Source organism: Hibiscus syriacus, unplaced genomic scaffold (assembly GCF_006381635.1).
Source record: "Hibiscus syriacus cultivar Baekdansim isolate YM2019G1 unplaced genomic scaffold, ASM638163v2 tig00005406_pilon, whole genome shotgun sequence".
NCBI lineage: Eukaryota > Viridiplantae > Streptophyta > Magnoliopsida > Malvales > Malvaceae > Hibiscus > Hibiscus syriacus.
In genome coordinates, this window is record NW_024062056.1 from 440,825 (window position 1) to 453,420 (window position 12,596).

At 31.9% G+C, this 12,596-nt stretch overlaps 1 protein-coding gene across 1 annotated transcript; it reads right to left on the reverse strand.

Moving 5' to 3' along the window:
* Positions 1-2,865: 2,865 nt before the first annotated feature.
* On the reverse strand, positions 2,866-11,618 carry LOC120199292 (zinc finger A20 and AN1 domain-containing stress-associated protein 3-like). Its single transcript, XM_039200419.1, has 3 exons — positions 11,602-11,618; positions 3,415-3,425; positions 2,866-3,349 (listed from the first exon to the last, which is right to left on the reverse strand). The coding sequence occupies exon 3, from the start codon at positions 3,318-3,320 to the stop codon at positions 2,877-2,879; it is 444 nt and encodes a 147-aa protein (XP_039056350.1). The 5' UTR covers positions 3,321-3,349; positions 3,415-3,425; positions 11,602-11,618; the 3' UTR covers positions 2,866-2,876.
* Positions 11,619-12,596: the final 978 nt, after the last annotated feature.

Genomic DNA, 12,596 nt, shown 5'->3' on the forward strand with positions numbered 1-12,596 from the left:
ATTGATCTATCTGATTTAAATCCCTAACGTTATCAATTCGTCTAATTTAAGTCACTTTGTAATTAAATTATGTTAACCCTCTAACGAATGTATGAGGTGGCAATTAAAAAAAAATCTAAAACACACAATTCAAAAACCACGTGTCTTTTTATTCTTTCTTTCTTTCTTCTTCACCGCTCGTTTTAAAACACGGAATTTTAATGGATCAAACCAAAACCAAAACCAAAACACTAGCAGGTGGACTAGACATGAGCAACTCACATCTGAGGCGAAATGACCCTGTCATGGAAGTAAAGCTCCACCACTAGATACTCGAACCACACGTCGATTCTATCATTGGGGTTCGAGAAGTTTGCCAGGAAAACAAAATCTCCATTGAAATACTCCCACGAGTCGAAGTATATGCCGTTGAGCCTTGCGTTGGGAGTGTCAAACAATGAGATTTTTGATTTCATCGAGAGGAAGATGATTAACGTTGCCACATCAAAAGATGAGGACGAGGCTGAATATCAAGCATATGACGGAGCAACACCATATCAATGGATTGGTTCGTCGAGGTTGAGGTGGTCAGAGGATTGATTTTCTTACTTCCCTTGAGTTGATGTCGGTGTCGGGATTCGTTTTGCCTGAAGATGGGGTTTGTGGTGGTTGGTTTATGATTGGTTTTGAATCTTCTGATATTATGAATTGGGATAGAGAGACCAGCATGGCTGATTTTTTTTATGGTGGAGGCGGAGAGAGTGGCAATGGCAATGAAGGTAGAGGGGAAAGTATGATTTTAACAAATTAGTTACTATGTAACATTTTTGTTAAGGGGTTAATTGGAGTTAACGATTGAGAAATTAAAATCGAATGAATATATAACATTAGAAGACCATTTATCTTTAATTTTAAATTAGTGATCAAATTTAATTATATAAAAAACAAAAGTAACTATTCACATAATTTACTCAAATATTATTGAATAGTTCATGTCATCATGGTTACGATAAATAATGTATATGTTAGTGGAATGTCACGATTAAATATTAAATTAGAGTTTAAATTAAAAATTTAATCATATAAACGAGTTAATGGGGAAAATTTGAAGATATCTATTATAGTTTATTCTATCTTTTTTAATGAGTAAAGTTAATAGTTAAATAAGATGAAATGACAGTTTAGTACGATTTGACAGTCATATAACGATGATAAATTAATTAATTATTTGTGATTCTTTTAATTTGAATTAAGAATCGTTGTTAATTAGCGTGAAATAAAAGTCAAGAGAAAGAGAGAAAATTATATAATTTCAAAATATATTTATAACATTTGATAAAATAATCATTTTAATTTATATTTTTTTCTAGAGTACTTTGACCTTAATATTTTATTTTAAAATAAAAAGATCGAATGAAAATAATTAGATAATAAACAGTTAACGCTGCAAAGTAAGTGATTTTAACCTCAAAATAAAATGTTAATGACCAAAATACTATATAAAAAGAATAAAAGTCAAAGTAACTATTTGGCGTTAAAATGAACATTGTGACCAAATTAATAAAAAAAATAAAGCCTAAAATAATTATTTTAATAAATATTTGAGATAAATTCTAACATTAGACCAAAACTGACGATATAATCTCTATGTTTATTTTTTTTATAGAAAGCTGCTAGTTCTATTAAAAATAGAAAATATTCATAATTATAATGAAGATTTACAATCATAACCGTAAAAGTAAACAAAATTATAATTAGTACATTTTTCTATAACCATTGACACAAAAACTAACCACCTAGATCACACAAGAAACAAAAAAGGAAAAGGTTAAAAAAACCTAATCAAAATATTCGAACATTATAAAGATACAAACAAAAATTGGTTGCATCGGCAAACGAACCACAAAAGGAGATAAAATTATTGAAAGATCACCGATAAATCGTAAATCAGAATCAAACAACGTGAGAAAACTATTCATGAATACAAAACGTGTATCTAAATCAATCCAAGGGTCCAAAGTAGGGAAGATCATCATGATAACAAATAAATACAATTTTGATTAGTCGTGGTCATATCAAATCCAACTCTGAAAAAAAAGATAAACGAAAAAAAACGTTAAAACGATAAAGAACTACCAAAGACAAAGAAAAATGTGTCAAAAAGATAGAGATAAACGTGTTATAAAAGCGGTTTTTTTCTTTACAATTTTTATCAATTTCTATAGATCAAAATCAATTTTTTCTTCTTTGATTTTGTTTAGTCGACGGCGACACCGATTTTGATGCTAGTTGTTAACCGCTGATTATTTATTCTTTTTATTTTTTAATAAAAAAATTTTATTTTATGACACGCTTATCTTTATATGTATTAATATATAAAAATATTTTTTAAAATACCCCTATAACAAAAAACCCAAATTCTCTACTCTCGTTTATACTATAGACATGTAGAAACCCAAAATGCAACACAATTTTAAAGGGTGCTGGACATGACATTTCTTCCAATTGTCTTACATAGTCCATGTTTTGCCAATGTTTCATCCCAAACTTCGCTTTTCTCGTCATAAACTCGATAAAATCATCTATGAATAGAATAAACTCGAGATCGAATCTGTCACACATTTTTTTATTATTTAAAATATAAATTGAGTGTTAAAATCTATATTTTTATTATTTTCTTCACTTGAAATTTTGCATACATGATCAAATAAATAATGAAGTCGTATGTTATTTTTATTAAATGAAAGAATGGAAGAAAAAATATATTCACCACGTTGTCCCCCCTTTTTTTTAAATATTTTCATCGACCCACCAAACAAACTCCAACAGTAGACTATAAAGCCCAAATGATGGATTCATCACTTCCCAAGTAGCCAAATTCTCAAATCAATTAAAATTCATATTTTATGAAGCTTGACAGCCTTCACAACAGGATTAGCTTTGGCGATCTGTTGTTTTCCCATGGCTTTGAAATCGAAACTACAACCATGTTCTTCCGGGTATCTATGGATCCCGCAAAACACCATCCCACACCTGCACTTGAACCCCGTGAGCCCCACGCGTTTGTTGCAGCTCAAGCATCGCTTAGGTCTAACCTCAACCACCGCCTCCGTCGCCTTCGTTTCCTCCGTCTGTTCATCCTCCACCTGGAACGAAGATGAACTCGATGTCGAAGGGATTGGGGTTTGATGAATCGCGTGTTTGGCGGAGGAAGATTGATGTTGTTTAAGCTGAAAATCACGGTGACATTTAGAACAAAGATTCTGCGTCGCGGGGCTTCCAAGTAATCCGCAGTTGTTAGCACATGGTTTTGGTGCTTGACATCTATGTTCTTCCGCCATTTCTTCTTTGGATTTCCCTTCGATCAAACCTGCAAACAGATCATTCAATAAAACAATTTGCATAAAAGAAATCAAAATTGAGAAGAAAATTTACCCCAGCCAAGAGTTTCTAAGAGGAGGGAGAGGTGGCAAATGGGAATGAAATGAGAAATCAGAATTGAAGCCTCCAATCCATTCCCTTTTTAACAGCACAAAAGGGAGATCAATTTCTTCCTAAAAATACCAGACGTTGAAGGGATTCGTGGTTGTGGCTCAAACAACCACATTCTTTTCTTCAACCTATTTAAACAAATATACGTAAAATCAAGGGCAAACTATTTATTTAGTACCTAAACTATTAGTTTTGACCCGTTTTAATTCTTAAACTTTCAGTTTTTTCAAAATCACTCATAATGTTTAGTTTTTATTTTATTTTAGTACCCAACATTAAAAACTTAACGCTTTTAGTACCTAAAATATCAGTTTTAATCTGTTTTAGTACCTAAAGTTTTAATTTTTTTCAAAACCATACCTAATTTTTAGTTTTTTATTTTATTTTAGTACCACGTCATTAAAAACTTTATGCGTTTAGTACCTAAAATATCAGTTTTGATTTGTTTTAGTATCTAAAAAATTCAAAACTTAAAGTTAAATTTTGAACGGATACTAAAATGAAACAAAAAACTAAACTTTAAGTATATTTAAAAAAAATTAAAAGTTTAAATATTAAAATGGACCAAAACTAATAGTTTAGATACTAAATACATAATTTACCCTAAAATCAACAGTTTGGATTGAATTTTACTAAAATATATAAATTAAATTCCCACAATATCGTTAAACCAAGAATTGGAGCAAGTACATTAGGTTCTTCAATTATATTCAATTTAATAAAGTTATTGAGGTCGGAGATCATCGCATATATTAAATCTTAAATATTAACTTTTTTTTTCTGATCGATGACAAGATGATATTTGTTAAAAGATTCTTAATTATTTGTTAATGAACGCTTCATGCATATACGATGCTTGAACCAGTAACATAGTACATAATAAATTTTCAATCATACTATGTGTTATAACCATTTTTTTTAGGTAAAACAATTAAAGTATTATTTAAAAATCGATTATGATTTTATTTTGGAAAAAATTGGTGATTTGAAATTAATTTGAAATTAAATTGAATAGAGTCACCATCGACCTTTGAGTTAGGTAGGTCGAATACCTAAAAACATTTTTTAAAAACAATTTTAATAAAAATCGTTTTTTAGACAAAAAACCGGTCTACGTTTACAAATATTCTATTAAAACGGGTTCGGGAGTCGATTACGTGTGGGGAAGGATAAGCACCCCCCAACAGCGCCCAAAATTGGTACTGTGCCGCTTACGCATCGTCGTAAATAGTGGAAAATATAAATTTAATATAAAGTTAAAATGTGATCCATTTATCAAACATTGATTAATTTAATTCGAATTAACAATTTAAAGAAAATCCTTTGACTTGAAAAAAACCTTGAAATTTGCAATCCTTCGTAAGGAAATCTATTTCAACCATTTTTCATTTATTAAAGAATATTCAATCATTGAATATGTAAGAGATGCATATTGAATATAAATTGCAAATTGATAATTGCGAAAAAATAAAATACATAACTTTCATTGTTCAATATAAAATAAAAATGAATTAACAACTAACAAACTAACATTAATTTATTTCAAGTTCCATTTAGTTCGAACGTCGTATTAGATTGTACCACTTCGATCAAGTGATACTTTCCACGCACGTTCTACAAATACGAGTTCTTGAAATATTCAAATAATATTTAAATAAAAAATTGCAATGGAAATAAATACAAATAGAAATATGCGAAATAAAATAATTACAACAAACAGAGTTAAGCATATTTTTATATATGTTACGAATACATAACATAAAAAAATATGTACATACATAAGGGATTGACATAAATGTGAATTAATATTACAAACCAAAATATAATGACCAAAAAGTAAGTACTTGAAATTACAAGGATCAAAATAATAAAAACATAAACTCAAAGCACCAAAATAGTACAAACAAGAATTTAAAGGACTAAAATAATATAAACAGAAATTTAAGGGGCTGAATAATAAATATAAATAAACCAGAAACACAATCGAATACATTAAATAATATAGGTTTGAATGCAACAAGTACAAATATTGAGGTCAAAAATAAGTAACAAAAACCTATATAAACCATGAACATGTGACTAAATTAAAAGAACACTAATTTTAGGGTCATGAATTACAAACAAAACATCATCATGAAATACACGTAAATATTGAATAATACAAACCTCAAGAACACAATAAAACCATAAAATAATATTTGAGACTAAAACAGTAAACATTAAAATCAAGAGACCAATGTATAAACATCTGAAAGAAAAAATAATCAAGCAAACAGGACTAAAATGAACTAATATGAAAATGTATTATTATAGTATAAATAAACTGAAATACGATGGCAGAAGCTGAAATAAAACCGTTAAAATATTTAAGAGGTAAACAAGGACTAAACTACAACATATACAAAACAAGAGATCAAAATAAAACGAAAATAAAGTTGCATTGATGACTGAAATGGAAGGGTACAAAATACAGAGGACTTAAAGTATGATTTTCCCCAAAATTTAAAAAAACACAGGAAGAATGTTACAAAGATGCGAGGACTAAATGGGCTATTTACCCTCTTATGCTGAAACACGCATACCCTGACCCCTTTAAACGGCGTCGCATTGGAGCTCGGATATAATTCCATTTTAAGGTTATTAAAAACCCTAATATCATTTGTTTCAAGCCCCCAGTTCAGTCGTGCTTCCATTTTTCTCTCTGTTTCCCTTCTCCCTCACCGAGACCTGAAAAACCGAGGCTCCCCGGCCACCGTATCAGTGGCCATGGGGAGCAAACTAACCCCGAAAGACCCTTAATCTCCCTTTTTCTTCATTTTCTTTAAAAACCTATCCCTAAAATACACTAACCCCAACCATTACCCTACCCAAAACTAAAAAACAAACCCTAAAGGTAAAGGGTTTACCTTTAATATTGTATTATGGTAGCTCCGGTGAGGCCAACGAAATGTTGGATCTAGCTAAATGTATCTCATTCTCTTTCTTTTTTTTTGGGTTCGAATCTGGTATGTTCTTCTCTGTTTTTTTTCATTTTCCCGAATCGTTTTCCCCCCTCTCTGTTGAATACCCGAATCCCCTTTTTTCATAATGGTTGCTTGTTGGATTTTAAGGGTTCTTTCGGTGATAATGATATAGTCTATGGGGTAGGGATATGATTTTCTGATTTTGGTATGCTTGAATCCCTAAAAATCGAGATTTAGGATGATATTTTAATGGGTTTTGATTATTTTTTTTCTGTTTTCTGACTTGGAGTGATTTCTCTCTGTTTGATGGATGCTTGTTGAAAATGATGAGAGCCATAGGGTCACTGTTGGAGCAGACAAGGATGGCGGTGGGAATAGACGGCAGCAACAAGGACTGGTGGCGGCACCAGCTAGCTATGATTAGGATTTTAAAACCCTATTTGATTCGGGTAGGGTCGCTAGGCCGGTTCGGGTTAGCTGGATCAGGGTACTGAATGGTCTGGGTAGGGTCTCTACTGGTGGGCTTGTTAACTGGGCATTGGCCTTTGTATCAGACGGGCTTCGGGTTTGAGCCTGCAAAAATTTGTAATATGTAATTAATAAACATAATAGTAATAATAATAATATAACGATAATAATAAATATTAAATAAAAAAACCCGGACAAAAACGGGTGTCTACAGGTGCCTCTCTTTGCACATTCTTGTGTTAACAAGAATAGGGCAAAGACGATAAGACAACACGTTTTTGTCTGGTTCTCTTCCTTTTATGCTTAGAAATTTGATAAGGTTTGTTGGGGACGACACTGCTCATACATGATGAAGAGTTCTGGTCGTTTAAGGGTGAGACGGTTCCTATGTGAAGAGGAAATCTGGTCGGGGGATGACACGGCTCATACGTGATGAAGAGTTCTGGCCATCTAGGGGTGGATGATAACTCGGTTCCTACGCGATGAGGACGGCTGGTTATCTAGGGGTGACACGGCTCCTACGTGATGAGGAGGTTTGGTCATCTTTAGGGATAATGGTTTTAAGGGAAACCGACACAAAGATAAGTTGTGCTTCAAAAGAAACAGACTCAAAGATTTGTTTCAAGAAAAACAAACTCAAAGATAATGTGTTTCAAAAGCAACTGTCTCTAAAGAGACAAAATTCGTTTCAAAGGAAACGACTTAAAGATAACGTTTAAAGGGAATTGTCTCAAGCGAGACAAAATTTGTTTTTAAGGGAAATGTTCTCAAAGATCGGTGTTTCATAGAAAACTGTCTCAAATGAGACAAAATTCGTTTCAAGTGAAACGATCTCAAAGATGTTTGTTTTGTTGCAATGGAAACAGACTCAAAGATGGTAAATTTTGTTTCCAAAGAAACAGACTCAAAGATTTTTCTCAAAGAAACTGTCTCGAGAGAAACAAAATTTTGTTTCCAAAGAAACAGATTCAATGATTTTTTTCAAAAGACATCGTCATAAGAGACAAAACTTTGTTTTTCAGAAACTTGTATCTTAGTGAGACAAAATTTTGTTTCCAAAGAAACAGACTCAAATATTTTCATTCAAAAGAAACTATTTTAAGGGAAAAACCTTGTTTCCAGAGAAACAAACTCAAAGATGTTCTTATTTTAAGGGAAAATGTTTCAAGAGACAAAATTCGTTTCAAGGGAAACGACTCAAAGATAGTTTTATTTCAAGAGAAACAAACTCAAAGATTTTGTATTTTTAGAGAAACTGCCTTAAGGGAGACAAAATTTGTTTTAATAGAAACGATCTCAAATGTGGGTATTTTCAAAAAAAACTGTCTCGAGAGACAAAAGTTTGTTTCAAAGGAAACAAACTCAAAGATTTTTTTCTCAAAAGAAATTGTCATTAAGATATAAAATTTTGTTTCAAAAGAAACAAACTCAAAGATGGATTACATCTTAAGTGAGACGAAATTTGTTTCAAAGGAAACAATCTCAAAGGTTGGTTTTTCATTAGAAACTGTCTCGAGAGAGACAAAATTTGTTTTAACAGAAATAGACTCAAATATGATTTTGTTAAAAGAAACAAACTCAAAGATTTTTTTCAAAAAACTGTTTCAAGAGAGACAAAACTTTGTTTCAAAAGAAAAATAATCAAAATTGGGTTTTGTTTCAAGGGAAACATGCTCACATATATTTGTTTTAAGAGAAATTGTCTCAAAAGAGACAAACCTTTGTTTTCATAAAAACAGACTTAAAGATTTTTCTTCAAAAGGAACTGTCTCAAAAGAGACAAAATTTTGTTTCCAAAGAAACATACTCAAAGATTTTTTCATTTTGTTTTAAGTGAAACAAACTCAAAGATTTTTCAAGAAAATCTGTCTCAAGAGAGACAAAGTTTTGTTTCAAAAGAAATAGACTCAAAGATCATTTGTTTCAAAAGAAATGACTCAAAGATGATGTTTGTTTCCAGTGAAACAAATTCATAATTTGGAAAATTGTCTCAAGTGAGACAACATTTGTTTTTAGAGAAATTGTCTCAAACGACACAAAAATTGTTTTTAGAGAAATTGTCTCAAGCGAGACAACATTTGTTTTTGAGAAAATGATCTCAAGTGAGATCAACTTTGTTTAATATGAAAACAAATTTGAAATTTGTATTCTCAAAGGAAAAATGTCTCAAACAAGACGAAATTTGTTTTGAAAAGAATAACAGTCTCAAGTGAGATTAATTTTTGTTTTAAGTGAATCAAATTCGAAATTTGTATATCAAAGGAAAAAAAATGTCTCAAGCAAGACGAAGTTTGTTTTAAGAAAATACGATCTCAAATGAGATCAACTTTGTTTAATGTGAAACAAATTCAAATTTTGTATCTCAAAGGAAAAATGTCTCAAATGAGACGAAATTTGTTTTGAAAGAAATTGTCTCAAGCGAGACAAAATTTGTTTTAAGAAAAATCTCAAAATTTGTGGAAAAATGTCTCATATGAGACTGAATTTTACTTCAATAAAAAAAACCTCAAAGGTGATAGATAGTCTTCTTGTTCCTGTATGTTGAGGAAATGTCTTGATTGTTGACTTCAAGAAGTCAAATCATTTCTTCTTCAAGTTAGAGATATCTGGTCATTTCTGAGCTTTGATTTCCTGAGAGATCAAAATTATGTATTTTTGACTGACTATCTTGGATGTTATGATGGATGTCAAGATGAAATTTATTTGATTTTTTTATTAAATTTGTCCTCGAGTGATGAGATAAATGTCTTTAATGCACATGATGATAAATGTTTGATACAACGATGCAAACTCATGTAATATGTATATATATGTTGATGTATGTATGCATTGATATATGCTTTCTCGATTTGGAAGGAGAATAGTTGCGAGAGCAGTCTTCACTCTATCTTTGATTTATTATGTCTTCATTTTCACCAGGTGTACTCTTTCAAACCTCAAAATGAGACAATTTGTTTTCCTTTCCCCATCAAAATTTCCCCAAAAATTTGTCATTTCTTGCCCCAGCTTCGATCTTGAGCTTCAGAGGGATCTTCGTTGAATTCCAATATATGCCTCCAGAGAGATTATCTTGTTTGAAAAACGTTTTTCTTCTTCTTGTATTTTCAAAAGTATGAAAATATCTATCAAAAGAGTTTTAAAAATGTTTAATCAAAGATTTTGAAAATATTACCCCTTTCAAGGTTTCACAATTGACAAATCCTAAAACAAGAGTTCATTGTATATCAAAGAATTAATTACACTGTTAATTCTTCAATAAATTATAGCTATTTGACAAATGTCAAGATCAATGCTATCTTTGAGGAATGGTTTAAGTGAGAAGAGGATAAAATGTCTCAGGTTGTTATTTTTAGTCAAAGGTATGGTGTTCTCATATATTTGATATTCACTGATCTGATGAAGTAACTTATGTACTCATTTATTAGAAGTGTTCTCCGACTCCCAGCTCTCATGTTCTCATTCGGGTTGTGCGATGCCTTATCAAAAGATTTATGTGATCGCCTTCTATGCAATAGCTGCACCATCTTCGTATTCGAGCCGCCTTTTCAGGTTTTCAACTCGAATCCTCCTTTGGTTTCAAGACTTTATTCATGATTTACGTCTTGAACCCCCCTTTGTTATTTTTTTATCATGCATTAAAGATTTTAGAAAACTTTTTTTTAAATAAAAGATTAATCCTGATAGGCGGGATGCAATCTGAAGATAGTCTCTTCTGTTTAGAAATCCATGTATGATTAGAAGGGACTTTTTAGGAATGTAATGTAGGCTATGGCTCACGGTTATGAAAGAAAGGGATAAAAGGCCCAAACATGTGTTTTAAGGGTATTTGAACCAAGGATCAATTAACTCTGATGCCTTCGATCTTGATTTGCTCAATTTGGATCTGCTTGTATATGTCTTTCTCTTAATGTTCTATGATCTTCGAGTGAAATGATTCTGGAGTGATTGTTCTTGATCAATCTCACAGGTTGAAGCTTGATGTGTCCTTTGAGTCAAGGGACTCTTTGTCTTTACTCCTTGTCCTCTTTTTTGTTCTTTGCTTTTTCTTTGCTCTTTTCTCTTTGTTTTTCTTGTCTCTTTGCTTTGATTTGATCTTTGCATTCTGCATCTGGTTCAACTTTCGGTATCTTATCTGGATCAATGGTCTTCACTCATGCGAGCATATTTCTTCCACCTTGCCCCTAATGTGGAGGGTGATCCTTGGTTAGGGTTGAATCAGAAGAAAACATAATTCAGGCTCAAATGGGACACAAGGGATATATTTTCTCATTTTGTGAAGGGATAAAGAAAGAATGCCATTCATCATCTCATACATAGAAGTCCTTGCAGAAGAGGTATCCTCAGGGGGATAGATTTTCAGGATTAATTTTTAGTTACATGAAAACAATGTAATTAATGCATTATAGAATTATTTTGAAATAAATCTCTTATTCTGCTTCTTGCTCTCAGCATGTCTCAATTGCTCAGGCTCGCCCTCAGAAGATCGCTTCGAGATGTCCCATATTGTTTCTTCTTGTAGAAAATTTCATGTTCAAGTGAACATCTTGTACTCAATGTCTGTAGGTCTTATTAGTAGAAAAAGTTGGTTTGGCGTCTAAGAAGACAATGGTGTGAATTTATTAGCTCAACAAAATGCATGAGTATGATTTTTGTATATCGAAAGCATATATACAATGTTTCAAATTGGAAAAGAATGTTTCAAGGTCTCAAAGAGAGGGAATGTAAAAAAATTGGTTCTTTGGTGGTGGACATGAATTATTTTGGGGTCAAGAATTGAGAGATTTTATTTTGGGGTTGGACATGATAAGAAAGGTATAATCTTGTCATATGTCAAAAATCTATAATTCTTGAAGAATTAAAAGAATCCGTAATTCATTTGATATTCAAAGAACTCAAGATTAAAATTCGTTCAATTACTCAACCTTAGAAGGTATCATAAGTTCAATCATTAAGATACAAAATTTAAGAAAATATTAAAGACAGATAAAAAATGAGTCAAACAAAATAATCTCTCTGGATGCAAATAGATGCAATGACTTCTCTTGCTTAGCATTAGGATGCCCCTGAATGAATCAGATTCCGGATTTTGATCTTTAATTCCTTGTAGTTCTCAACGGAATGTCCGGAGCTTCTCAGGCGGTAATTGCGTGCTGGATCAACATCGTAGCCCTCAGGATATGGGATTCTTGTCTTAGATCACCATGGAAGGCTCAATCCTATAACCAGCTGAACAAGCTTCCATCGTGCTGATTTATTCGAATCTTGCTTCTATTCTCAATGGCGTCACATGATCATGATCAATTCCATCGAATTCTCCATGAACTAATTCCACGTTTTTATGAATAATGAAATGCATATGAAAAATGCAGATGCAAAAATGTTGATCCCAATGATGAATATCATAGAATAATTTTCTCCAGAAATAAAAGCCTTCACATTACAAGACAATCCACATTACAAACATGCATTCGCTTAAATGTTGAGTCTGAAGTGGATCACTGCCTCGTCTCGGATCTTCGTCCTCGAAAATGATGCCCCTTAAGTGTATTGTAGTCTAACTCCGTTACTGCCCCGATGGTGGTGAAGCCAATGTGTCGCTCCTTGATAGTTACTGATGGAATATTCGTAGATGAGAATCTACTGTTGAATTACTCTTTGGCTCAATAGATCGTTGTTTCAGTCTCAAATGTTGCA